General features: G+C 42.9%; 1 protein-coding gene across 3 annotated transcripts in view; it reads left to right on the top strand.

Annotated features, from left to right (window-relative positions):
- Positions 1–2,917: 2,917 nt before the first annotated feature.
- The window catches only part of SEC31B (SEC31 homolog B, COPII coat complex component), a 31,257-nt gene continuing 6,681 nt past the window's right edge, over positions 2,918–27,493 (top strand). Inside the window, exons 1-22 of one of the 3 annotated variants that reach the window (XM_042018794.1) lie at positions 2,918–2,939; positions 3,255–3,343; positions 5,363–5,486; positions 6,286–6,481; positions 7,260–7,355; positions 8,435–8,575; positions 9,057–9,199; positions 9,439–9,538; positions 11,491–11,652; positions 13,510–13,662; positions 14,398–14,628; positions 16,028–16,102; positions 16,679–16,759; positions 17,689–17,797; positions 18,182–18,360; positions 19,013–19,139; positions 20,223–20,368; positions 21,760–21,933; positions 22,567–22,749; positions 23,440–23,653; positions 24,036–24,359; positions 25,402–25,440. In XM_042018794.1, coding sequence (XP_041874728.1) covers positions 3,265–3,343; positions 5,363–5,486; positions 6,286–6,481; positions 7,260–7,355; positions 8,435–8,575; positions 9,057–9,199; positions 9,439–9,538; positions 11,491–11,652; positions 13,510–13,662; positions 14,398–14,628; positions 16,028–16,102; positions 16,679–16,759; positions 17,689–17,797; positions 18,182–18,360; positions 19,013–19,139; positions 20,223–20,368; positions 21,760–21,933; positions 22,567–22,749; positions 23,440–23,653; positions 24,036–24,359; positions 25,402–25,440 — 3,076 coding nt within the window. In that variant the 5' untranslated portion in view covers positions 2,918–2,939; positions 3,255–3,264. Of the gene's footprint in view, positions 2,940–3,254; positions 3,344–5,362; positions 5,487–6,285; positions 6,482–7,259; positions 7,356–8,434; positions 8,576–9,056; positions 9,200–9,438; positions 9,539–11,490; positions 11,653–13,509; positions 13,663–14,397; positions 14,629–16,027; positions 16,103–16,678; positions 16,760–17,688; positions 17,798–18,181; positions 18,361–19,012; positions 19,140–20,222; positions 20,369–21,759; positions 21,934–22,566; positions 22,750–23,439; positions 23,654–24,035; positions 24,360–25,401; positions 25,441–27,493 lie in introns of those variants that run through there. The other 2 variants (XM_042018793.1, XM_042018795.1) reach the window with 2 other exon arrangements.

The following is a 27,493-nucleotide window of genomic DNA, read 5'->3' on the forward strand; positions in this document are numbered from 1 at the left end:
ATGACAGCTTTGAGGGTCAGTTAGCTCATACAACAACCATAGTCTTATTATAATGTACTGTAAAGCTGTAAGTATTTCAGGTTAGCAAAGGTGAGGAATTTTTGCCTCTAACAGCATTGTTTGCATGGTCTATTGTGATTTGGGAATTTTCACTGTTTAGCTGCCTGCTCTCCATTTCTCAGTAGTGAGGTGTGCTCTGACCTGTCAGGTTTTGCTTTGCAGCCTGTTACCCTTTAATGTCTGTGCAGGAAGCCATGGCTGGGGAAACCTTTGGGGCTGAGATGCATTAATATATTAGATCTGTAATCGGATGGATGTCTGTAGAAGAACGATGAGGAATTGTCATGATTAATTAATTAGAGGTCCCGAGAAAAGCATGAGCTTTCTTGGAAGTCTTAGATGCTATTTTGAGAGACGACAGCAGGTGGCAACCTCTCCTTAAAAATTCTATTGTGGAAGAGTTCACTGCTTGCAAGTTTTTCTCAGGCAGCTGCAGGAGTTTGCTAAAGAAGGGCTTTTTCCCCGCGTTAAGGATTATGAGTCCTCTCTTGGATCCAGACACGCATAATGTATAGAAGGATCACTTCTCTAAAAGTAAGACTTAAATCAGGCTTTTTTATTTTCCCCTTGCAAACTCAAATCTCACTGACTTAAGAAGGAGATGCTGCTGTATCTCTGCAGATCCTCATTTGCAGTGGATGCGAACTGCTCGGATGTTCTTAAGAGATAGTGTGATACTGTGATCTTTTGGCTTCTTATGCCCCCTCTGTGGGCCTTCTCAAGTGTTGGAACTACTGCTGGTGTGCCTTTAGGGCCAGGGACACAGTGAACCTGTTCAATACCTATGATCCAGCACTTCCAGTTGTTCTGTTGACATTGAGCCACTCTAAATGGAGTATTGTTTGCTTTCCTCCATTTGGGTGGGCTACCATGACCAAGACACTTTACCTTCACATTCTATCCTGACTTAAGTTTGTGAAAAGAGAACAGTAATGATGCAGTAATTGACTTTCTTACGTAAAACACTCTATTGACAAGAGAATCCAAACAATTGATTAATACTGTTCCACACAAGTTTTGCAGCTTATCTTTATTTGCTCATTAAATGTAAATTATTTCAGCCATGCAGTCAGTCCAGCACAGAGGTAAGGAGGGGGAGCTTGTACCATTTACCCAAGTTTGCGATGGTTGCACTCTTCACTAATTCCTTACCAGTTAATTTCCTATAGGGAAGAGGTCTCTTGGCCATTGTCTGTTAATGTTCACAGGGAAGTTGCCCTCTCAAAAGTCAAGAAACAGTGAGGTCTGAGTGTACAGCCAGCTCCTACAACTGATGGATTGTAGCTGGAGGAGGAAGAGGCAAGAAAGGGACTGGTAAGGAACATACCAGCTGTCCTGCCCTCCACACTGGTGGAGTCAGGTAGAACCTTGTGCAATAGACTGTTGCTAGCAGATTCACCTGACTTCTGGGGATATTTTCATTCCCCTCTGCCAGTGAAGGGAGAAGACCTGGACAGGGTTCCTGCAGTAGTACAGGAGACATGAGTAGGTTCTGGAAAATCTTGAGAGATGCACTGCAGAGAGAATGTGGTGGACCACTAATGAATACTCCACAAAGTGTCTACTGGAAGATTGGAAAGTAAGCTTTAGAGTTTTGTTATGGTGATGAGATGACCTTACCAACTCTGTTCCTTTGGGGCATGAAGAAATAGTTGCACTTTTTTAACTGTTCAGAGTCTGTTGGGCCTTAACTAAGTTGGGATAAGCTTAATGTGAGAATAGCAGTTGGCAGTTTGAGCTCTGGGAGACACTGCTGCAGACTAACGCTAAAAAGCATTAAATAGATTCTAGTCAATCAGCATATACTAATAGTACACGGGCGAGAGAGAGGGGATGTCCTTAACTGACTGGTGGGGGAGAAGAAACCCTAAGAAGAGGTGTAGAATTATTAGCTGGGAGGTCCAAGCCCAAGAAGTAATGCTGACCAAACTTCCCTTGTGTGGACCTCAGGAGGCCGTAGTTTCTTACAAGCCCTGCATCTGAACAGAGGGCCATGTGATGCAGGTTGTGGTTTATGCAGTGTCAAGTAACCAGGATAGGTTAATCACAGCAAGCTGACAAGATGCAGAGGGTTTTGCTGTGCTGCCTGCTGACAGTTTTGCTTCATTCAGCATGATACCATCTGAGCGTACAGTTCTGTTTAGCTGGAGTTAAAAGACTGCAGTGCAGCCAAGCTCGAAAAGTTTAGGAACTGCTCATGAGAGTGACACCACTAGCCTGTGAATGCTATGTCCACACATCACTTACGATGCTTAGAAGGTCAGTTTGTGGTCAGCGATGGAGAGGTGCTGGGTGCTTTCTCCTCAGCAAGAATGGGATCCTATGCAGAAAAAGAATTATTTGTATTGTATTCAATTTTATTTATAATCAGTTTTGCAGCTTCCCAGCTGCCTGCTGTTGATGTTTGATTTTCAGTTAACCTGCTACATTGTTGGCCGACTAATCTCTATCTGGAGACATGGGGAAATTTTGTTCCCATTTTACAGGTGTCACTTGATCTATCCTGAGTAAATAAAAAGAATTGCTGTCAGCAGTGCTGAGATTGAAACTCCGTAGTTACTTGTGGATTACTTCTCACCTTCTACCATTTGCTGGTTCAAAGAGAAAGTCAAATTATTTTTTTCCTTTTGTTTTTCACGGGAGTAAGAACAAAGTACATTAACTGAATTGGCACATTATAGCATTGCACTTTGTTTTCTGTTGCCACGTCACTTTTCTGCTTGGAATTTAGCCTGCCCTGAGATTCCTTCTGCTCCCTTTTTGCTTATGTACATACTGAGATTAGCTTGTTTGGAGAGAGCAACTAGTGCTAGAGCAAAATACATTTGTTTAAATTAATTTCTGCAGCTGATCTAAACCAGCCTGGACTGAAGACTTGAGTATGTTGTTTAATTTAGATCCCCTTCCTTTTTCTGAAACTCTCCTGTTATTGGGACATATGAAAAAGAGAGATATATATGAAAGAAAATATGGGGTCAGACAGTGGGATTGTAGGGGGTGTTTTTTAATGACTTCTTTAATGTCCTGATTCATTCCAGTAAAACTGTATTCACTACCTCAGGAAGTAGCAATTAACTTCATTCTTTTGAGAGCAATGTGTTCTCATCTTGATAAGGGGAATATTTTGTTTCTGATGTGACCATTTTCATGTCAACTGTATCTCTCTGTTCTAAACTGTGTGAAATTTCTTTCAGAGTCTAGAAAATGAAGCTAAAAGAAATTGAGCGAACAGCTGTGCAGGCATGGAGTCCAGCAAACAACCACCCTATTTACCTAGCAACAGGTAAAGTTCTTCACAATTTGTGAATATTAGAATATGAATCACAGAGAAATTTTATGTAGAGTTGTATGGGTTTTAGCTTTCAACAGTTTCCACCTTGGTAGTCTCTGGAAAACTTAAAAGCAATATACCAAAAACATTACAGCTTTTATGTGTTTTTCAAGTAACTAGTAGAGGATTACTTCTATGCCCAACTTTGACATTTTAAAGGCGAGTGATTTTTCAAAGGTTGAATACATGATTTTTTTTATTTCTGATTTGTAATTAAGACTGTATGGACTCCAGTGCTGCTTGCTATTCTACATTACATACTTGCTATGCCTGTGGGGGGAAAAAAAAAATTAATTCAAGTAATGTTCATTTAAGGTCACTTTTATTTGTCTGTCTTCAGTCATTATCATGTGGCTTGACAATCAAATACTATAAACCTCTTCTCCCTAAAGTTGCCTGTTTTGATTAACATTCCATTTTCAGTACTTCTGCAAAACCTTAAATTATGTTTTGTTGATTTTATTAATTAATCACTATTCTTACAGTAATTTTATTTCCTGAAGCAGAAAGTCAACCTCAGTCAGTCACCGAGTTGGCAGCAGGCAAGTTTGTCTGTGTGGGGCTGACAGCTGTGGTGGTTTTGTTGGGTTTGCATGGTAGGGCTTGGTAGCTGGGGTGGCTTCTGTAAGAAGCTGCTAGAGGCTCCCGCTGTGTCCGCTGGAGCCAATGCCAGCCAGCTTCCAGGCGGACCCACGGCTGTCTGAGCCCATCAGCGGCAGTGGGAGTGCCTCTGGGATAACACAGTAAGAGGGAGAAAAAATGCCCTATGGAACTGAAGCACAAGAGAGGAGAGAGAGTATGTGAGAGAAATAATGCTGCAGTCGCCAAGGTCCATGCAGAAGCATGGGCCAGAGGTGCTTCAGGTGCCAGAGCAGAGATCCCCCTGCAGCCCCTGGTGAAGACCTTAGTGAGGCAGGCTGTCACCCCCACAGCCCATGGAGGTCCATGGTGGAACAGCTAGACGGCTACAATCCATCATGCTAGAGCAGGTGGATGCCAAAGGATGCTGTGGCCCTGTGGAAAGCCCACGCTGGAGCAGGCTCCTGGTAGGTCCTGTGGCCCCATGGAGAGAGGAGCCCACACTGGAACAGGTTTGCTGGCAGGACTTGGGACCCTATGGGGGACTGAGGCTGGACCAATCTGTTCTGAAAGACAACCCCATGGAGGGGACCCACATTGGAGCAGTGTGTGAAGAACTGCAGCCTCTGAAGAATTCGCATTGGGGAAGTTTGTAGAGAACAAGGCCAGAGTTTTGGTTAAACCAAAGGTCTTGGCTTCAGTTTGCTTTGCATCAGAAACTGTGTTGTTTCATAATTTGTACTGCTTTTTAACAGTCCTTTGGGCACTTTCCGTGCTGTAAGCATCCCTGTGGTAACTGGGGGACTGTTTGCCTGGCAATGTCCCACTAGGCAGTGTTAAATCAACTTTTAGCTTTTATTCTGTAAGAATAAGGAGAAGGAAGGAAGCCACCAATTTGTGACTGCTAGCTGTCTGTGGGTTGCTGAGGCACGTTTAGTTGGTTAAGGTTGAACTTAGGCTGTAGAGTAGGTTTAGAAGGTCTGATTAAGACATATGGTCATGGTTGAGGAGCAGTGTGCAGAAGTACTTGGGATCATAATTGTAGCTGGATTTTATGATGTCACTGCAGTTGTAATTTAGAGAAGAACTTAATATCAAAAGCCATAGCTGCTTGGAGGAGGTACGTGAGTTACATCTATCCCAAGAAAGAAAGTTATCTGTGCAACAGTAACCTTGGTGTCCAGAATCTCCTGAAGAACTTTTAATTTCTTTCTAATTTGTTGTCATAATTGTTGATTCCTTTTTCTGAGGTGTTCAGGCATGTCCTGTTTTGAGCTGTTACAACACCAAGGTTGTGTGACTATGAAGAACAGGTTTTCAGTGCCTTGCTCTTTTTGTATCTTGTGCTTTTGATAAAAATACCCACTTGTGTTGCCCTTGTACTTCTACTAGGAACATCTGCCCAACAACTGGATGCATCCTTCAGTACAAATGCCACCTTGGAAATATTTGAGGTTGACTTCAGGGATCCCTCCCTGGACATGACGCAGAAAGGAACACTTCCTGCCTCAAACAGGTACTAGAGGCTCATACTGATGTATCAATCAATGAAACTGGAAAGGGTTTTCTGGTGCAAGAAAGGAGAGGAGGAGGTAATGTTTACAGCATATAAAGTGATCTTTTGAATCAATTGACCTCTCTTCAAAAATGGAACATTTTTGTTGATACAGATCTTATTGGGTATAAAAGTAGGGCAGTTGGACTGTTACAGAAATCTGAAATTACTTGTATGATAGTCAGTCAGTAGAGACATTATGTATAATGTGAAGTTGCTGGGACTAACAGTTTGCACTGAAGAGGCTATAGGGAGTGAAACTTACCTTCCAGCTTTTTAAGACAAGATGGTTTCTTAGGCTCATCAGTGTGAGTGACATTACACCCAGTGTAAAATACAGCCGTGATTTCTAACTAGTGGATTTTAAAGGGTGTTAGCATATATTTCAGATAACAGCTCTGGAAATGATGGCACATAGATCTCTTAACTAATTTTCAATAAAGTGTAGGCTAGAGGATTTCACCCACCAAATCCCATGTGAGGTCCTAACAGTTTTAAACAAACAATGAAACAGCCAAAAAAATAGAGACAACCTCTTCCTTTTTAAGTTCCCTTTAAAAGTCTTGGGAAGGAAGCTTATTTCCTTTTTTTGCATGCATGAGCCACAGTCCTCTTAAAAGGGAGATGATTGTTTAAAGTGCAGACTGATGGATATGTTTGATAGGTTGAAACATTTATGTGAGTTTTGGTAATGAGGAGGGTGTCTTGCTTTCCACCAAAAATCATGGCTTATGCCAGCTTTATTTTCTTCTTTTTTTAGATTTCATAAGCTGATCTGGGGGAACTTTGGAAATGGGGCTCTGGAGTCTTCTGGAGTGCTCATTGGTGGAGGGGATAACGGAGTCCTGACAATGTACAGTGTGCACCGCATCTTGACTTCAAAGAGCGACCCTGTCATTGGGCAGACAGAGAAGCATTCCGGTCCTGTTCGAGCCCTTGACTTCAACCCTTTCCAGGTGTGTAACATTAAGATACCAAAGGAAAGTTAACCTCTGTGTTAGAAAATACGTTCCTTTGTGCATAGAGATTTATAAATTGACAGAATAATTTTTAAATTTAGAGGCATGGTAGTTGTGGCACAAAGCTGGTTTGAGACTCAGATTTGGGTTCTGTTCGCAGCTTTGCCACTGAATTCCCCTGTCATCTTGTTCAAATCTCTTACCTCTCTATAAAAACATGTCCTGTAATATTGTTGTATGTTAAACCATTGTTCTTTCGAAATTAGAGCTTCTATTTTTTTCATTTGTTCTGTTGGTATTTAATTCAGTGGGTCTCTGATCACACTTGAAGGGACTGCAACATAAACGAGGAGTGAACAGACCATGGTTCTTGTGGTAGCACAAAGGCAAATGGAAAATTGTCTGCAGTCAGTTGTGAGAAACCTGCATCTTCTCAGAAGAAATGTCCTTGGTGCCAGGATGCAGGGCAAAGGCTCAGCTGGCCAGAGATGGTGGCTTCCAGGCCTGCAGCAGAATTTCATCAGATTAACAGCAGCCACCTGAACAAAACAAATAAATTTTAAATGTGTCTGTACTATGCCACAGTGGAAGGCATGCAGGCCAGAGACATGCTTGGTTTATAATCCAGTTAGTACCTTTATACTTGCCAGTGGCTGTGAAATACAGCTCTCATCTCACTTTGGAAGATTTTGGGGTTTTTGCTTCCACTTATTTTTAAGAAATCTGTACTTTTCCCTTGTGAGCAGGAATCTCAGCTGAGCTTTTCCTTTTACAGAGTAATCTCTTGGCTTCCGGAGCCAATGATTCTGAAATTTTCATCTGGGACTTGAATAATTTCAGTGTGCCTATGACTCCGGGGACTAAATCCCAGGTAAACAAGCTTTTCCTCTGGGCAATACTCCTGCAGTTTTATATCTCAGTAGGCAAGACAAAAAGATGTGTGTGGACACATACCAGCCTAGTCAGTGTGTGAAAGGGGAATGACTTTGATGTCTGTCAGCAGAAAGATGAATCAGAAGAGACTGATTGGTTTCATGCTTGGGGGTGGAAGAACTGCTGTAAAGGGGAGGTAGGCTGGCAAGTTCTGGAAGGATGCACTTTGCATGGATGGGTAAGGTCTTTGTGGATTTGAATCGAGTAACTGACCAGTTTTATCTTGTGATCCAGCTGGGGCATGTACGATGGATTAAGAAGGTTTATTGGACCTTCTCTGAAGAAAGAATTTTTTTCAGGCTTCAGCTGAGGCTTTTCATACCTCATGAAAGTCATATCCCTAGCAGAGACAGCAAGCCATTAAATGCATCTTGGCTATTGCTCCCAGATAATGTTTCCAGAGTTTGAGAGGAAGAAGTTTCTGATCTTCTGATGCTTATTATATTATTCAGGGCAATCAACTCCTGAAAGTAGAAAAATCATAGTAAACTTGGCTAAAAGCAGGCCAGGATTTTCCTCCATTAAGTCTCTTGTTTGTTTCCTTGCCTATCTCCTGCATTGCAGTAGATACAGTAACAGCAATTAGCCATGAATACTTCATCGTTTTCCATCTCACTGCACTCCTGAAATGTTGCACAAGGTCGTCTTTCCATTTAAGTTCATCTAAGAAGTTGGGGTAGAAACATACATATATGCTCAGCTGCAGTTCTCTCTGGAGTGATTTATAACACATTTGGCCGATGTCGAATCCAGTACCTGCTTCTAAAATGCAAAGGTACTTTTCCAGGTGACATTCCCTCATAGAATTTTACTGTCCACTGTACTCTGAGTAAAGGACTTTCCCATGTCTTTCTGGTCAGTGCTGCTGGTATTTCCAGTTAGTTGATCAGCAGTTGAAGAGAGAAATCTATGTATCATCAAATCTCTAATCCCTTAGTTAAGCTAGTGGCAGACTCCTGTGATTGATGTTCCCTCAGCTTGGGAATAATGGACATGTGGCCTTTCCTGTCTTGGCAGCCTCATGAGGACGTCAGTGTGGTGTCCTGGAATCGGCAGGTGCAGCATATCCTGTCCTCTGCTCACCCCAGTGGCAAGGCTGTGGTTTGGGACCTCAGGAAGAATGAGCCCATCATCAAAGTTAGTGACCACAGCAACAGAGTGAGTGGAAAAAAGCCTGCATTTCTAACTACCTTAAAACATGCCACATGTGACTACAAAGCAGTGGCACAGACTCTTGGCATAAGGGGTTTTATTCTAGGAGCTGTTGGAACTAGTTCTCTTGGAGCTGTAGGATGTCATTTTATTCTTTCTCTAATGAAATGGGGCAACAAGATCCCTTACTTTTCCTAAAATTCAGGCACTTTTGCATTCAGTTTCAGTGTTCACAACTCATATATGAGAAGCTTCCCAGCTTTCTTCCTAGGTCAGCTTTGGACTTTGACTTCTGTGTGGTTAGTGGGGGTTTTTTTGCTGTATAGAGAAGGTAGAAATACTTGCTGCCTGGAGCAAGACATTGCTAGACTTGGTTTATGTCAGGCATTCAAGGCAAGTTCAGTACAGAATGACATGGCTCTGTGCCATTTGTGCTTTTGGCAGCTTGCTTTGCTGAATTTTCAGCCTGTGCTATTTTTGTCCCTAGATGCATTGCTCAGGAATGGCCTGGCATCCAGAAGTTGCAACCCAGCTAGTCCTTTCCTCTGAGGATGACCGTTTGCCAGTGATCCAAATATGGGACTTACGCTTTGCTACCTCTCCTCTTAGCCAGCTGGAAGGGCACACCAGGTGAGGACTTGCGTGTTGTGTTGCATCTTTTCAAGTCAGATATCTGGGAGACTGGACTTGGGGGGGGAAGTATGATTTTCTCCTTGGTCTGCTTTCTTTCCCAGATGAATCTGGTTGAAGGTAGAGATGAGAACTAGCATTTCTGAGCCTGAGTGCGGGTGCATGGTGCTTTCTTAGTGACTGGGTGACAGAGTTGTCTGTACAGGAAATACGACTGATTTCTTTCTGATCTATTTTAGGGGAGTTCTCTCTGTTTCTTGGTGCCAGGCTGACCCTGAACTGCTGTTGAGTAGTGCCAAAGACAACCGAATCTTGTGCTGGAACCCAAGTATGGGGGAGGTACGTAACCACAGCTAGCAGTACACATGGTATACTTTATAGAGTTGTGTGCTTTGCTGTGTGTTTGTGTCCTTCCCTGTATTCTTGTGGAGTGTCAATGTAATTCCCTCAAGCATGTCTTCTGCACTCTTTCTGTCTGGAGTGAATGAGTGTTGTCCATATCCAGGCTGAAATCGGTTTTCATTGAGTCTAGAGATCATAGAGGGAAGAAAACATTAATTTAAGATTTAGTTTCAACTATTTATGATTACTCTTGCTGTGCTCATACTTTAGTGTTCTCTGTTTCCATGTGTTTCTTCTTTTTCCTTTTCCTAGAGTAGTAAGTTCTTTTGGGAGGAAATTTGAAGGAGAACTAGTTAGAGAGGGTCACTGAGAAGCCAACAATGTAGCTAAATAATGTGTGTAAACTTTGTTTACAGTAAAATGGTTTCACAGGTATGTGCTTACCTAGTCACACATCTGAGAATTACCATACTTGGTATATTTAGGTATCACCTGAATTAAACTGGGCTTTAAAAAAAATTTTTATGCACACCCATTCATTCAATGCTGAGTTCGTGGGTAAAACTGAACTTTGGACAGTGCAGTTGATCTTGATGATAGCATGGGGAAAGTACTCTAACAATACTGAACAAAGTCCATCTGGGATCCCCAGGCTAGATTCATTTCATAGGACAATATCCTCAGCTGACCACTTTTGCCTTGGAGGCAAGGAAAAAAATGAATCAATTTTCCTAAAATGCATGAAATGCTGCCGTTGTAGTTTCATGGGATTTGATGTTCACTTTGTCTAGATCTCTAGTGGTTAGAAGACAATCAGACTCTAAAATGTTCCTGATGCCTAATTTTTACAAAAGTATTTTCACTGTCTTTTAACGGAAAAGTTAAAAAAAAAAATAGTGTGGCTGACTAATCTTTGTGCATGCTGCTGTAGATTTCCGGAGTCCAAATTCAAATTAGACTTTCACGTATAAACGATTGTTAGGGGGCTCTTTTTGACTTGGTACCAATGAACAGCAAATTTTCACGTGAAAAAGCTGGGAAGGTTTGCAGTATTAAGGATTAGTACAGTTATACACAATGGCTGACCTTATAAGGTTTGAGGGAAGTACTGGTTTCTTTGGGTTTGGGCAATGTTTGGTTTTTTGGGATTTGTTTGTTAGTTTTTCTATTTGGCAATGTAGATTTTAATATAAGCAAATTACATTAATTTGCTTGTACCTGGAAAAGAAAATACAGATCATGTTCCCACAGAAAACAAAGTTGTGATTGTCTATGCTTTGTTCCTAAAAACTGTAAAGGAGATATATTTATTTTACAAACCAGAGGTTTAAAGTCAAGGCTGCATTAGTGAGTTGCCCAACATCAGGCAGGAAGTCTGTGACTGGGCCATGAATTGAACTTTGGGTTTTTGAGTGCTGAACCATAAACTTGTTGGCTGCAATGTCCTTCGTAGTTCATGTGCAGCTATTACATTCCTCTCTTCTTGTTCTTTTTTTTTTTCTTTAGGCTCTTTATTTTCCTTGTCACATTTGTTACTCCACACTATTCTTTCTGTTTATGTGTTCTTGCTCTTGACACATTCTTGCCTCTTGAGTTCTGGTTTTATTGTATTGTTTTCTGGTGTCTCTCCTTTGGTTAACAGCAAATGTGACAATGCTCTAGTACTCTGATTCAGCAGTATTTGGGAAGCAGAGCAAAAGTGACTTCTTGCTTTTGGATTTTGTTCTACAGTCAGAATCCAGTTTTTCATGAGCTTTCTGTGACTTCCAACTGTTTGGACTCAATGTGCTATAATTTGGTTGCAAATGCACCCTTCAAGAAGCAAAAATAAGAGATTTGTATGGAATGGTGACATGTAAATAAAGTGATGTGCTTGCTGTGGGCAAGTAATTCGGGGAAAGCAGGAGGCTGTTAGTGTTGTGCTTCTGTCTTCTCTCTTTCTATGATAGGTGGTGTATGAGTTGCCCATTCGGAGTCAGTGGTGCTTTGATGTTCAGTGGTGTCCTAGGAATCCTTCGGTCTTCTCTGCTGCCACTTTCGATGGGTGGATCAACGTTTATTCTGTTATGGGTGGGAACTTGGAAGCTCAGCAGAGGACGCAGGCTGACAAGGTGAAGTCCTGTGACCGTGTTACACCTTGACAGACTGGCAGTTTCTCCCGTGACTGCTCAGAGTGGTAGAGGCACACGTGTGTAACAGTGTGATTTTTAAGCAATGCAATCTGTCCCATGCACCAGGACCTATGGTTGTATGGTGTGGGAACCGGAAGCTACCTGTGTGGGAGCTTAATAATCCCACCAAATCCCAAAGGTCCACATGGCCTCTGACAAAGTGTGTAAAGAGAACCAAGATCAAGTGTAGTTGTGATGTTAAGATCTATTTTATTGTTATTACCGTTAGACTAAAATTAAAGCAGCACACAAGTTTTTCTTGTCATTAAGTTAACATTAAATACATTGATACTAATTAATAGGATACATTATTCTTCATTACTTTAGAAGATAATTTTATAAAGTGGCTTGCAAACAACTATTAGCAATTTTCCTCAAGTGTGTTGACTACAACTTGGAGCATGTTAATATTTTTGATACTGAAACCCATTACTTAGTCAATGAATAGATGAGCAAACTCTGAACAGATTAAATGTCACTACTGTCTAAAATTTTAGTTTTAATCTTGTGTCTGGTCTTTTAATTCCCTCCCTCTGTCCCAGCCAACAAATGCCTTACAATACAGGTTTTAAGAGAATACGTATGAGCTGGCTTAAGTGTTATTTATATAGTCATTTACAGCTGACTGAGTTTAGTTTCATAGGATTTGCAAGAGACCGAAAATACTTTATCAAGCAACAGCTGTGGGAGATTAAGGATTTATTTAACCCATGGAGAATTTTCTTTATCTGTGTTCTTTATGTGCATGCACCGCACTTCCACTGTTCAAAACTGGGGAACAGTAGTGTCAAATAATTCCTGCATAAATTGAATAACAAGCTAGAACACAAGCAGAAGGAGATAATGACAGTTATGGTGGCAGGGAGTTTGTGACCAAGAGTTCTCTCTCTTACAAATTCAGTAGTCTCAGGACAGAAACTCTGTTGCAGGCCTGGTTGTGTATATTTATTTCTTTAAGGTTTAGGATGTTTGATTTGTTGGATATAAGCTGTTCTTCAAGAAATATTCTTTCTTTGGAATTGATTTCCCCTGAAGAAAGACAAAACATTGCCTGTGATTCTAAGGTTTGGCAACCTTAGCTTGATCAGGCTGATGTTGCTTCCTTTTGGGTGTGCTAGTTAGCTGAATTTTAAGGTTATTTCCTATGGCCCAGTCAAACTTGAGCAGGATTATCTTTAGCAAACAACAAATCTCTGCGAACGATGTTAAAAATGAAAAGTGCTTGTGAACAGCATTGTGCCTATGTTCACTGACTCCCTATATGTAGAAATCTGGCTCAGGGGCCACTTTTGACTCTTGTCTAGACAAGAAAGTTTTATTTCGTCAGTCTCATCTAAGCTATAAAAGCTTGAGACAGTCCTTGAAATGAACCCATTTGAAAGACTCCAGCAACAAAAAGGGAGTCAGAATTCCTTTGTAAGAAAAACAAGAAATAAGTTGGACAACTTTTGACCATATGTTGTCATTATCTTGCATAAAACAAGTAATTTTGCAACTGCTATGTTTGAGCTGGGTGCTAGGCCTAGCAGTGTTTGTTAGGAAATTCGCATCTTGCTAAGGAAAAATTACTTGAAAATCTCTTAGGGTAAAAAATTCCTTGAGAAATGTTTTCTGGAACTGTTTTGAAATGCCATTTCTCTTGCATCGGGGCTTGGTGTTATTCCAGAAGGAGGTGCTGTATTAGTCTCATTCTTCATCAGTGTGGAAAGTAACTAATTCCTAAGCAATGTTTTATTGTGCTTACTCCATACAGAAAGGAATTGAATTATATTTCTTCCTATTTCCATCTGATTCTAGATCTCTTCCTCCTTCAACAACCTGGATCCCTTTGGCACAGGACAGAGCCTTCCTCCTCTGCAGGTGCCAGAGCAAGTAACTCAGACTACGTTGATTCCACCATTAAAAAAGCCACCCAAGTGGATTCGCAGACCTGTGGGGGTTTCATTTGCCGTAAGTGAATGGAGCATCCTTAGCTGAAAATGCAATAGATGTGTTGTCATGTGACACAATCCTTTTCTTTCACTGGAGAAACCTGTTGCTAGTTGGTTTAATGCCTGTTTAAGGTGCATTGTGGTGTCCCATGAAGTGAATTTTGTTTACTCTCTACATTCAGGTATATTTCCAACAAGAAAGAGTCCTGTAGCAGAGAATGGGAGATTATAAGTAGGAGTTAACAAATCTAAGAAAAATTCGTAAAAGCTGTCCTTGTAGGCTGGCATGCATTCCCATTCTTTCCTCTCTGTCTCCTTCCTATCCAGGCATTTAATTTTCTTCACATCTTTGCTCCTAGATTGTAAGGCTGAATTGTTCTTTTAGCCTGTTGCTTGACTTGTTCTCTGTCTGTCTAGTGCCTGCTCTTCACCTGATAGTTTTTATCATTGCAGTCTGCCTCTCCATGTAACGGAAGAACTAACAGTTCCAAATGGTACTTTTTCCTCTGTGCCTCTCTGGCATTCACAATTGGCTAGGCCTTACTGGATCTGCACAAGCATCAAGTTTATCAGTGTTCAGCTGAAGGGCTCGTACTGTGAACTCCCTCAATGTTCATACCGTCCATACACACTAAACTCTTGGGTTCCTTGTGATCACTGCTGGAGCTTGGGTCTGCCTTGCTAAATGAAGAACTGAGTAGCTTTTACCTTTGTTTATAAGAATACTTACTGTGTCTCCCTCTGTTATTCTCAGTTTGGAGGAAAACTGATTACCTTTGGTCTTACCAAAGCTCCTGGGCAGCAAATGCAGCAGACTTACCCACACCAGGTATTCATCAGTCAAGTCACTACTGAAACTGAATTCCTACTCCGATCCAAAGAACTGCAGATGGCCTTGCAGTCAGGGAACCTCCTTGATTACTGCCAGGGCAAGATCCAGACAGCCAAGCTACCATTTGATGAGAACCTTTGGAACTTCTTGAAGGTAGGATGGCTGTGGTGAAATACAGAGGTCAGTTCTTTTATGGTCCTGGGGTGGAATATGGTCCTCTCTAGCCATTTATATTTCTGTTCTTCAAAATATAAAATGGAATTGAATGAATAGACTAGTTACTTATCTAAAGAAAGTTGAGGTCTTGGAGGTTGTCTTGGTTTTCATTAGGAGTGGATTTGTTTGGGCTTCCTGAAACAGGATGTTTTCATCTCAACACACTGCCAAGCTGTATCTGCCTGCTACCTGTGGAGCTGTACATTATTATTTTTCAAGGTGAAGTCCAAATGGGCATTGAGATACCCCAGAACAAGGGAGAGAGCTGTGGTGGCATGAGGACTGACTAGCCTTCATGGACAATTTGGTAATGTGAGAGTTTGGTAATAAGAGGTGGTCGTCCTTCTGAAGAGGCAAGGCTTAGTCTTGGCAGGGGTGTACAGACACTCATAGCAGACTGTGTGGAGGGCAAAATACTGGGATCTTTTCCATAGTATTATATTTGCATAGAGAATCTTGAATAGGATGGCCAGCTGTTAGTCTAGGTGGTGACAGTGGTCTCCATTGCCACAATGTCTTCAGTTGCATCAAATGAGACACATCAAACTGTCATTTTTAGTCACTTTTTATAATCCATCTGGTGAATGGTCCCAAGAGACCAGTCCAGCACTAAAAGGATCTGTTACAATTGATTGTCTTAAAGTACAAACCAGGCTTCTGTACAAGAAGTGTCCTGCAGCACCATTCCTGCCTCTGCAGGAACAGTTTCTGAAATGGACTGTTTACAAGTATCTTATCCATGTACAGTTTGATCATTTGTGTAGTAGGAGCAGCATGGGACTTGACTGAGACAGGCAGATTCTCCTTGCAGAATGCTAATCATGCATTAAAGCATATAAATAGTGCCTATCAATTAGGCTATGTGCAGCCTGTGGGAATTTTTTGGATAGTCTGAAATCCTCATCCAGGGAGCTTCTGTAACAGTTAACTAATTCTTGTGAGGCCAGCTAGCAATTCAGGCAACCACCTTGTCTCAGTTTCATCCAGACTCAAATCAGTCAATTTTCTCAATGAAGAGATTAGCTTGGCTGTTCCTAAACTATCCAGGGAATTGATGACCAAGGACACTGGGCAGGTTATAGTCATGGTCTTGATACACAATTGTATCTCAGTTGTAACTGTGGCAAACTTGAGTTTTGCCCTTTTATTGTGATTATAACTTAAATTCTGTAAATGTTCCCACAATAGTCATTAGGTGGACTTTTCATAGTTGAGTTCTTTATCTATAAGCTGAGCTCTAAACTTTGCTGCTGCCAGAAGGAGCTAACTATTGTCAATGTGTAGATGTCCATGATTTTACATGTTTTTTATCTTTTTAATATCCATTGGGACTCAGGTGAATTTGGAGCAGGACTCCAGGATTAAACTTCTCAAGCTGCTGGGCTACAGTAAAGAGGATCTGCAAAAAAAGGTAAGGGGTATTTCCAATAGAGAGAAACCTTTACATGACTAAAGCTACTGCAGGAGAGTTTGTAGGGTCCCAACTGGAACTGAGCAAGTGATCTCATAGCACATGAAAGACCAAACTGTATGAAATTTCAGCTGGGACTCATGTGAAGTATACCCCACTAAAAAGCAAATGCAAGCACTTGTAAGGGTGTAACTGTAGGTGTAATGAATCAAACCAAAGGGGTCTTGAGCCCATTTATCTTTTTTTCGGTTGTTGGTGCACTGGGAAATGTTTAACAGCAGTGCAGTTGTGAGAGCTTCTTTTAGCATTCAGCTCTCTGCATCTCAGGAGATTCCTTAACCGGGAAGAAGGTGACAGGTGGAGACAGTCTGGCATAACACTGATGGATGCTTTGAAAGGAATAAATAGCCACTGATAGGCAGACAGCCAGGAATGGGGTGAGGTGGAAGTTTTCCAACAGGTGAAAGAGCTGGGAGAATTGCTTCTGGGACTTGGCAGTTTCTTGGTAGTTTTGCTGTCCAGGTGCTTACTTTGATAGAGACTTAGATACTCTGTGTGTGTCTGTTACTTTTCTAGATTGCCTCATGTTTGAGTAACGGGATCCCAGATAAACAGCCTCGTCCTGAGGCAGATGGTACAAATGCTGCACCAGATCAGGTATGTCCTGTACCTCTTGCCAGCCTGGGAGAGCAGAGGAGGGCAGAATGAACTGCAAGGTCTAATTCCAACCGCAACTTATTGGGCTCAATGCCGGCATTGCAGAGGGCAGTTCACAGGCCTGTCAGACCCTCACAGGGTCAGACTAAATGATTATAACTTTCCCTTCTGGCTTTAAAACTAATCCATGAACAAGGAAGAAGGACTCCTGGCTGTTATTCCTGGAAGAAGGCTTGCTTCTGTGTTGATTTCTTCAGTGGTAGAATTAGCCTCACCGCAGCTTAACTTCATGCTACTGTTCTGGATTTCCTCTGTGAAGCTTCTGCTGTGGTATTTCTTTCCTTTTCACCTCTATCCTCTGAAATGTATTTTCACATAATTTTGGGATGTCCATCTTCAGATGCCTTCCAACGCCTGGTACACTGTACATTTTTCTCCTCTGAGGTATCTAAAACTTATGTCCTCTGATTAGTAATCTTCTTCACAAGCCTCAAACACTGGCTGAGATACTTTAGGAGTAGCAATTGTGTCCTGCATTTCAGTAGAGCACCAGGCATGGCTGTGATCCAACCTGTTATTTATAGATTTTACTTGTTGGTCTTGTCTCTGTTCCCTCCAAAATAGTTCAGCTTGCTCAGGGGCTGATGGTTGAGCTGATGAATGCTGCCCAGCAGTGCTGTTGGCATTGCAGGTCTTGCACCATCATTCTCCTAAGCTTTGTTAGTTGCAGCACTGCTCTTGTTACTGCCCTTGTGAAACTGTGCAGATTGATAGCGCAGTGACAGGAGTTTCCAAATTGAAATTAGATTTATATGAGCATGCACAACGAAATGGAGAGCAGCCCTGTCCCACTCTGTGATCCACTAAACTGTTTTGGGTAGGATCTGTGTCTGCAGTGAGTGAAATAAGTTCTTGCACTTTTTGCACAGCTTTTGATGAATTCCAGCGATGATGTAGCTGCTGTTTCTTCCTCTTCAGCCTTTTTTGATAACCTCATCCCACAGAATATGAGCACATTGGAGATTCCTGTCACAGAAGGTACGTTACATGAAGAGTATTTCTGCCCTCTTAGGAAAAGGGGAGAGGAGAGAGAACCAGAAAATTAAGGGGGACCAGGAAGAATCTAGTTCACTCCAGCAGACCGACACTTTTAAAACACATGACCCCTTCAAGTGTCATGCAGCATATCTCATTGAGCAGAGAAATACTTTGCCCAGATAAGAGACCCATTAAAAATACAGAAGAATCTTCTAGATGATGGAAGACTTAGAGTCAAGTCAGTGGGTTTTTTTGGGTCTCCAAATTTTCCTTTAGCTGGGCTTTTAGCTGTTACTGCTTTTTACTGCCTGCTCTTTAAAACAAGCATCATCAGTGCACCTGAGTGATAACCCTTTGGGTTGACTCTACTTATCACTTCTGTAGATACAGATGGACTCATCAGCCAAGCCCTTCTGTTGGGGAATTTTGAGGGTGCAGTGGAGCTGTGCATGCGAGCAGAGCGCTTTGCTGATGCCATCATTTTAGCTATAGCTGGTGGGGAGAACCTCCTAAAGGAAACCCAGAAGCGCTACTTTGCCAAGCGGAAAACAAATCTCTCTGTGGTAAGCGATGGTTTTGTGTGTACACTGAGCAGGGGAAGGTGTCCACTGTCCTGGCAAATTTTTCTCTGAATATATGTGGAAATGCTTTTTCCATAATGCAGGAAGTAGAATGTCAGCAGAATCTGGGTGTTTCCTATCATGGGACATTTACTCTAATATCGTGGTAGTTTTATGACAACTTTATGTTGTCTACATAGTGTGTCTGTGTTCTCTGTCCTTTTTTTTTTAATGGTTTCTGTCTCAGCTTCTCGTGCTTATAACCTGTGGTGCATACTGCTCCTTTACAGCTCAACTAGGAAGTTCCTAGCTTATTAATTTATGAATGAAAAGTGTAACAGAGGTTGGGATATCTTAACACTGTGTTCCAGTTACTGATACCAGCTGCTCTGAAACAAGATATGTGTTAGATCTTTAGTCTTGTCTAGTATGGCTGTTTCTATATTCTTTGAAGTGCTTTGTTGGGCATTTTTACTTTCCTTAGAGGCATCAGGTTCCAATTACTGTTAACACAGGGATGCTGAGATTGTTGGACCTTAACGTACAGTGAGGTAGTTGCTGCATAGTGGGAAGTGTGTTTGAAAGTGAGCTGTTGCTTAGGCTGTGAGCTTATCTTTGTCTTCAGTGGTTGACAGGCCTTCTGCTTCCCTTACAGCTGCTTTCCTGCATTGTGCAGCAGAACTGGCAAGATATTGTTTGCACGTGTGATCTACAGAGCTGGAAGGAGGCACTGGCCATCTTGTTAACATACTCAAAGCATGAAGACTACACTCAGCTCTGTGGTATGAAGTGTAATATGTTTTGATACAATTTCCCTTGCAGGGGGTTCCTCTGGACTGCTTACAGAAAGAAGTGGATAGAGTTAAGAAAGGAAAGCACTTCTTACCCATTACAGCTACCTGGAACTTAAATAAGTGTGGACTGTTGAGTCAGGAGAATGATAGATGCACACTGTAGCTGAGAATCATGGTGTGAAGTTACATTTGTGGGTATTTCCTGTGCCCTCTAGGAGTAGCATGGAAAAAAACAGGATAGATGCTATCACTAAGCTGAGACATGAAGAAAGTGATTTTTATTCCATAGAGAAAGGTATTTCCTTTACAGTAAAAGGTCCAGTGGGCTTCACTCCATCTAAAACGGGTTTGAGCACCCTACTATTGCCTGGAGATTCCCACACCTGTTTTGGAAATTCAAAAAAAAAAAAGGTGTTGGACCTTTTCACTGAATTCATCTGTCCTTTCTTTCTTTTATGTGTTGGGCAGACATACAAAAATTGGCAGATGTAGGAAAGGTACTTTTTTTTCAACCAAGTTGGCTTTGGGGTTCCTTCCTGATGCCCATTTCTGTGTTATCCAGTAGTTATGCAATGGAGCTGGTGAAGGGTCTAGATCACAAGTCTTATGAGGAGCAGCTGAGGGAGCTGGGGTTGTTTAGCATGGGGAAAAGGAGGTTTGGAGTGACCTTACTGCTTTCTATAACTACCCAAAAGGAGGTTGTACTTCTCCAAAATAGCAAGTAATAGGACAAGAAGAAACAGCCTCAAGTTGCACCAGGGGAAGTTTAAATTGGGCATTAAGTAAACCAGCTGCACTCAACGGGTTGTCAAGCATTGGGAACAGGCTGCCCAGGGAAGTGGTGGAGTCACCATCCCTGGAGTTATTTAAAAAACATGTACATGTGGCACTTAAAAACTTGGTTTAGTGGGACCTGGCAGTGTTAGGTTTATAGTTAGACTTGATCATAGTGGTCTTTCCTGATCTAAATGATTCTATGATTCTAATTAGGTGCAGATCCAAAACATCAGGGTTAATGAGCTCTTCAAAAGGGGAGTGTGTTAAATGTTGGCTACATCTCTTCCTCTCTAGATGTGCTGGGTGCCCGCCTGGAGTCAGAGGGAGATGCAGCCCTGTCCAATGACGCCTGCCTCTGCTATATCTCATCAGGAAATGTGGAGAGGTTGGTGGAATGCTGGGTAAAAAACCATGAGACTTCGTCACCACTTGCCCTACAGGTACAGGTGCTATAATGTTGGTTTGACTCTTCTTTAGGCCAGTCTGGTAGCCCTGAACTGTTTGCATTATCCCATCAGAGTATCTGGTTTCCAGCAGACAGTGGAGACCTGTTTGTACTCACCAAGGTATCTCCTTCTAGCCTGAATTGTGGGCCTACTTTGAAAGGAGGCTTGCTCTCTTAATCATTCAGTGTTTGTGTGTTTACATTGCACATAAATCCAGCCATGGACAGGAGTTACAGCCTATCTGCTTCTCATACATACTGATGTCATCTCTGAGCTTCCTTTTTCTCAGGGAAGTTTGAGCTGTACCTGTTTTCTTACTGGTAGTAGCCTGGGAGTACATTTGCTGCTGTGCTTATCATGTATAACTTAATGTTCCAGTTATCTGGCTGTACCTTCAGAATAGCCTTAGCAAAATAAAATGAAGTCTGGACCATGTTATTCCCACTGCAAGTAAAATGATCACGTAGGGGGAATCGCATCTTGCAGATGAATCGGTACTTCTAAGTCAATGTTTTTACCTACCTCTCTTCATTCCTATTGATTATTTCACAGAATTACAGAATAATCCAAGTTGAAAGGGACCCACAAGGATCAAGTCCAGCACTTAAGTGAATGGCCCATATGAGGATTGAACCCACAATTTTGGTGTTACCAGCACCATGCTCTGACCAACTGAGTTAATCTCAGTAGTATTACATTTAAACCTAAGTCACTAAGCCCTGTTGTGTCTGTCACTTGCTAGAATGAGCTAGACAAGTCTTCCACTTGGATATCTGTAGATAATGCCTTCTGCTACGGAGTTCCCTGGTTTTGTAATCCCACTAGTAAGTAAAAGCAACAAAAAAAGGCATCTTTAGCACTCCTGGTTGTTTTTGAAACTGGCCTCCTCCCAGTTGCCAGATATGAGCACGTATCATTCCACAGCTGTAAACACTCCTTTGATTTCTAGGAGTCGAAGGAGTTTTGAGTAACTAAAAACCTTCTGGTCCTTTTGTCAGCAACAGTAGTTTTTTTGCATTTCTCTTGGTATGGTTTTAAGCCTTCCTCTTCCAAGCTGAGAGCTTGTAACAGTAGTAGCTTCCTAGTAAAAAGATTACAGTTGACTGAAATGTTCTTGTGGCTTCTGATTTTCTTTTCTTCCCTTACTGTTAAAGTAGCAATGTCAGGGTTTGCTTCTTGGTTCCTGTTTTTCTCCAAGTGCACCTGAGGAAATGGTCATCAGTGACAGTATTTGGTGCAGAGTGGAAGTAACTTCTGTCCACATTGGACCCAATGTCAGCTGAAAGTGGGGAGGGCCATCTGGTATTGTCTCAGCGTGAGATGGACCAGTAAAGCCAGTCAGATTCTGAGCAGTCTTATTTCTTTGCTCCCCCTGGCTTATTCAGGATCTTATAGAGAAGGTAATGGTGCTGAGCAGATCCATTGAGATGCTCCGAGGCACAGCAGGACCAGCACCAGGCCCTGTCTTGGCAGAACGTATCACCCAATATGCCAATCTCCTGGCATCACAAGGATGCTTGGGAGCTGCAATGAATTACCTACCCAGCAGCTCTAAAGAGGTGAGTGAGCAGCAAGCTGTTGTGGAAAAGAGTAGTATAGCGGGGGGGAAATGGTGCTTTGTATGAGAGAGCTGGGGTTTTGACATGCATCAGGACTTAAGGTTTCACCTTAGTTATGCTAACTTGAGAATAGAGGGGGAGGGGGGAAGGTGTTCCAGGAAATGGGTTTTGTCTTCATTTGCATTTTCTTTGTAGTGCCTTTGATTCAGGGAAAAGGAAAAGAGCTATAGAACTGTAAAATGGACGATGGAGAACAACATTAGGAAGCAGCTCTCCAGGGAAGCTGCCTCTCCTCCTGAAACTAGCTGGTAGAGGAAGGGAATGGGGAGGTCACCTGGCAGTTTGAAACAAATCCATCTAGTGCCTAAATGTGGGTAGGGTTTGAGGAAGGAATACTCTAAGGACTGGAGGAAGGATCAGTGAGACTTCATCTGCTTGGGAGTTTGGCAGGTGATGTCCCAGACTGTCATTTACCATTTGCTGAGGTTTTTTTTTCCTGGTGGCTGTTGGGGAGATGGTTAGTTTTGCAGTTTGATTCATAGTGCTTTAGGTCAGGATCTACTTTAAATGCCTTCCCAGCATTTTCCATCTGGGGCTCTCAAGGTGCTTCTTCTAAAGCACAGTTTGTTTCAGCTCCTGATTGAACAGCTCCGAGACCGGCTCTTTCATGCTCAAGGAGACAATGTGGGTGATCAGCAGCCACCCCCTTTTCCCTACACTCGTGTCAGCGTAGGGGTCAGTAAAGCCCCAGCAGCCAAGAGTGGTTCCACCCTTGAAGGAGCAACCCACAAAGCAGGTCCCAGACATCCAGAGAAGGTAGGCCTTAAACTCAGGTGTTCATGGCTTGGGAGGAGGGAGGAAGGCTACTGGGTTGTGGAAGGCATGTGAAGTAATATGAGATGACATAAATTGCAGACACTGAGGAACTCCTCAGTGATGTCCTTCACTGGAGCAAACATAAGCTCTGTGATTATCCAAAAGTGAGCTGTCTGGCATCTTTTCACAAAGCCCTGTCCTACATGCAGTCCCTAGAGGAGAATGTTACTAGTGTAGTGATCCACTGAGATCTCAAATCTTAGGGTGAAAGGGGATGTGGTCATTTTCCTATGCTCATGTTACCCTCATATCTTAGTAAAATTAGTGTAGTATGGCTTAATCTCAGTTCTTGCACAAGAAGACTGTTTGCAAAGTTTTGCTTCCAACCTCTATTATTCCATTATTGTTCCTCTGTTCGTCCGGTTGTGCTTCCAGGAAGTCACTGTATGGGAGCTTGCTCCTGAGGACTAATCCTTTTGAGAGCTGGAGAATACTCTGAAGAGTGTGGTGCTCATCTTGTTGAGCAAGTTATGTGGTGGGAAAGGCCTTTGATCGAGTGCATCCAGGGCACCAACAGCAGCAGCAAGTTCTCTTGCCTGAGAAGTGACAGGGATAGAAATTTCATCTGCTATTATGTGTATACATATGACTCTGTTGGCCATTTGCAAGATCTTTGTTTTTTAATTGCAGCCCAACTATCAATCATCATTTACCCCTTCAGCACCATCTCAGCCTTCAGTGCCTTCCCTCTTCACACCTCAGCCAGTGCCAGCGATGTCCATAGCACCTCACCATGTTGCCCCTCCCCAAGCCAGCACAGGTCCACAAACAAGTGTCTATTCCAGAGGACACCCGTACCCACAGTACAACTTGGGCTTGAATCCAGCAACTGTCTCAGGGCCAGGTAAGCATTGTCTGATAGTTGTGTCCATTTTCTAGGTTTCCTGAGGTTAAAGCCTTCAATATGGGTGGCTGCTGTACTTTTTTCCTCACAGGCCTGTTGTACTGACAAAGAACAAGTCAGCCGTCTGACAATCTTCTCAGTGCCTCTGACACATCTAGCTGTAGCGACTGTTGCTGCATGTGCACTGATACTAAGCATACATAGGGGTGGAAAAGCCACAGCTGGCTTGGTGACAGTTTGAGTGATGTAGCCTGGGCTAGGGGGGACACAGATATTAAACGGGATGGCTTGAAGAAGGGAAGACTTACTACCAAGAAGGATAGTGTCGTGAGTAGTTGGCACATGAAACAAGTGATGCTGATACACTCTCTGTTGTCTGTAGCTGTGCCACAGTCTCAGCCATTTGGACCAGTGGGAGTCGGACCTGTTGGTCCTGCTCCCTTCTCCAGCCAGCCGTCTCTGCCAGGACAGCCCATGCCCATTATGTCTCCTGGTGTTCCACCACCCAGACCTGCGCTCTTCACTCCAGCCTCAGTCCCATCATCTCAGCTTTCTGCAGCTTGTCCTCTCCCTGTGGCAAGCCAGTCTCCTCTAGACTACTCTTCAGCACCTTTCAACTGCCCCATGAACATGGGTTATCCTCAGGGCGGTCCTGGAGCTCCATCTACTAAACCCTTGCCAGCAGCCATTCCTCCTCCTCCCACAGGTAAGTACTGCTTGTGTGACTTGTGTGTCCAGGACAAGCCAAGATGGGGTTTGTAGTACATGATGGACATGGATCTTCTGAGGTCTGGTCTGTCCCCACCGAGGCTGGATGTAGTGCTGAGGCAAACCTTACAGGCACAGAGTGCTGAGTCTTGCTGTGGTGGTGAAGCAAAACAATGGTAACAGTTGCATTCAGCCTGTTCAGTTGTTCTTTCTCCCAGGCTGCGGTTGCAAGATGTTGTCTCTTCAGGTCCTCCATGCACCCTGAATAGGCATCTGCTCTGACAGAAAGGGTGGTGGTTCCCTTGGAACTCCTGGTGGAAGGTTTGCTCATCCCGCCCTTGCTTATGCAACTTACATGAGAAGTGCATTTGAAATGGTGGGAGAGCAGGGTGCTGCTTCCCTCTCCATGAGATACCCCTTACTTAGCTTCAGGATTAAATTCCTCTGTCTGCTGTACTCCAGTGCTCCCATTTTTTTCCTGTTGTCATAAAGGGCTTGTCTGGGAATCACTTCTGGATTCCTCTCTGCAGTGTTGTAGACCCCTCTGGGTCTATAGTTTCAATCCAGTCTGGCATGTGAAGTCCTTGCTAGCATGATGAAGAGAAAGAGGGTTGTTGGACCTAGTTCCCCATGGATGGGCATTCCTTCTATTTCCCAGAATATCACCATATCTGGTGTTTGTTAATGCTTTGTTTGCCATCTCAAGGAACAGGTTCAGCCAGGCTGTGGAGATCCCTAACAACAAGGCTGACAATCCGTAGATTTTTGAGCAGATGCTTCTCCAAGCCACACGTATTCTGAGAGTGAAGGAACTGAGGCTATGATGTTTGCCTTCACCCGAAATCCTTTGCTGACCTGTGTTTAACCAAGGATAGCAAATCCCACTGTGTGAAGTCTGTGGGGACTACACACAAAGGCTCTAAGCTACAGCTGGACAAATTCCTTCCTGAAAAGCTTTTTGGTATAATAGTCCAGTGAAATTACTCAGTGAGTGAAAGCTGTTGGTGATCATGCCTTTTCCACCCTGCCTTGATTTTCAGGTTTCTTCCCTTGGCTAGATCCCCACGTGGATCATGCAGGTAGTACCCAGAGAAATCTCCAGACCTGTGGGGCAGGCAGTGTTGCTGCTTCTAGTGAAATGTGTGCATGTATTGATGTGTGCGCATGGGTGCATGCTCACTGCTGTTTGTGGTTTTGTTGCATGCCTGGGGAGCTGTACAGCTGGGGTAGGGAATAGACCTGTCCTGAGGACTAGTAAGTGACAGCTGGGGATATTGGAAGTGAAATAAAAGTACTATGCTATTACTCATTGGTTTAGGTACAGAAAACAGGGTCTCCCCCTTCTTCCTTCTCTATTTTCCTCCAGTTCTGGAGGTATTAGACCATTTTCAGTCTCTGTCTTTTCAGGCAGTTGCTGGGCCAGCAGGACAGGGAAGCAGACAGTTTTTCCTGTCTTGGTTCTCTAAGCAAGGAACAGGCCAGTGGTTTTAACTTATCACTCATTTTCTCCCTGTTACACTCCCAGCCTTGTGCACAGTTTTTCTTGTGCTTTCTGCCTGTGGTTTGGAAGAGGTGAGTCCCAGCATAAGCAGTGGTGGAGTAGAGCTTCCCCAGCAGGATTTGGGGGCTCTCTTCCAAGAGGAACTGGAAAGCCCTTTTGGCTTTAGTTAAAGGGTGAGGTTTGGCTTTGAATCTTAGTTCAACTATTGGGGAAAATTTGGACCCAGGGCGTTTTCTGACTGATACTTAGTACTGATTTCTCCCCTTGGGATTCACTGGTGGTGGAGGGTAGTCATTTTCTAGTCTGCATTGTCAGTGAGGTAAGACTCAATGTCTTAGTGGTCTGTCACTGCAGTGATTGGTGCTCTTTGGAGGGACCATCTGCCAGGCACGAACCTCACAGCTTTATTTAGGAAATCCAAGTACTTACAGGCACTTACACCACCAAGCAGGTCTGGCTGTGTGAAGTGGGACTCCAGAGAGGGAGTTGTCCCTTCAGCAGAGAAACAAAATACCTCAGTTTCTCTCTGTTAAAGAGAAGATGATTCCATGACAAGGATTTCAAGCACTTTCTTAGGCTGAAGATGCCCTTCAGGAATTCACTGCTGAGAAATTCCCTTTTCCTTAGCAGCATTTCCCCCCACTTTTAATGGCAATGTATAGCATGCCTGGATCAGCAGTGCAAACTGGCTTCCTTGAGAGTGCTTTCTTGCCTGCTGTTATTGTTCTGGTTTTGATTTGTATTTTTCTTAATCTGAAATGGAACTGTAAAATCATTCAATCTGACTGGCCAAAATTGCTTGCTTTGGAAATTCCTGAACATAGTATCTACAGCTCATGAGCATCATTACTAACACAATGAAGAGACACCTCCACTTGTAGAAATCCCAAGTTCCTGAGAGTGTCAGGGACACGGCGAAGGACAGCAACATGTTGTCTTATCTCCTTTCTGGCCAGGATAATCCCTGATTCCAGCCTCTGGTGGTCTTGTTTTTTCTAGGACAGGCATTGCTGGAGACTGCTGCCATGGGGCACTCCTTTCAGGGATGGTGAGAAATCCTATTTCACAAGTAGTGTAGGAAAGATAGCATTTCACCCCAGCAAAATGCAACAGGGTCTCTTGTCTCTCATGTCTGATGATTAAGTGCCTGGCTTAAAGAGCATAATTTAAATAGCTGTTTCCAGTGAGGATACAGTGCCACTGGGTTGGAATAGTGCCAAGGATTGCTAGGCCACAGGCTCAGTGGGGGCCAGCAGAGTTCTAGGGCACCGAATCCCCAAGCTAGAAATAGGTGCCAACTTAATTAAACTACTGATCCAAACTCATCAGAGAGCGAGTCTTGAAATCATGGGAAAAGGGAGGGCAAGAAGAGGCTGCCAGAATTTTAATAATAAAGGTAATTAAAGTAATAAAGCACCTTTTGCATCTTTCCCCTGTGATTTTTAAAGCTCAGTTCAGGATCAGTAGCTCATTAAGTGTGGCTCTGAGCTCCAGCAATTCTGTTATTGCCGCTTAGAATTATTCCGTTTTCTCACAGATTATTCCTCTCTCATGGGCTTGAGGTTATTAATACTGGGGTTTTGTCTAAAGATGCAGGTACCCTTAGAGGACAGCAGCAGACAAGGTAGTTG

The sequence above is a fragment of the Corvus kubaryi genome, unplaced genomic scaffold, assembly GCF_017639235.1.
Source record: "Corvus kubaryi isolate FWS band 111438036 unplaced genomic scaffold, C.kubaryi_AGA036_p1.0 138, whole genome shotgun sequence".
In the NCBI taxonomy this organism is placed as follows: domain Eukaryota; kingdom Metazoa; phylum Chordata; class Aves; order Passeriformes; family Corvidae; genus Corvus; species Corvus kubaryi.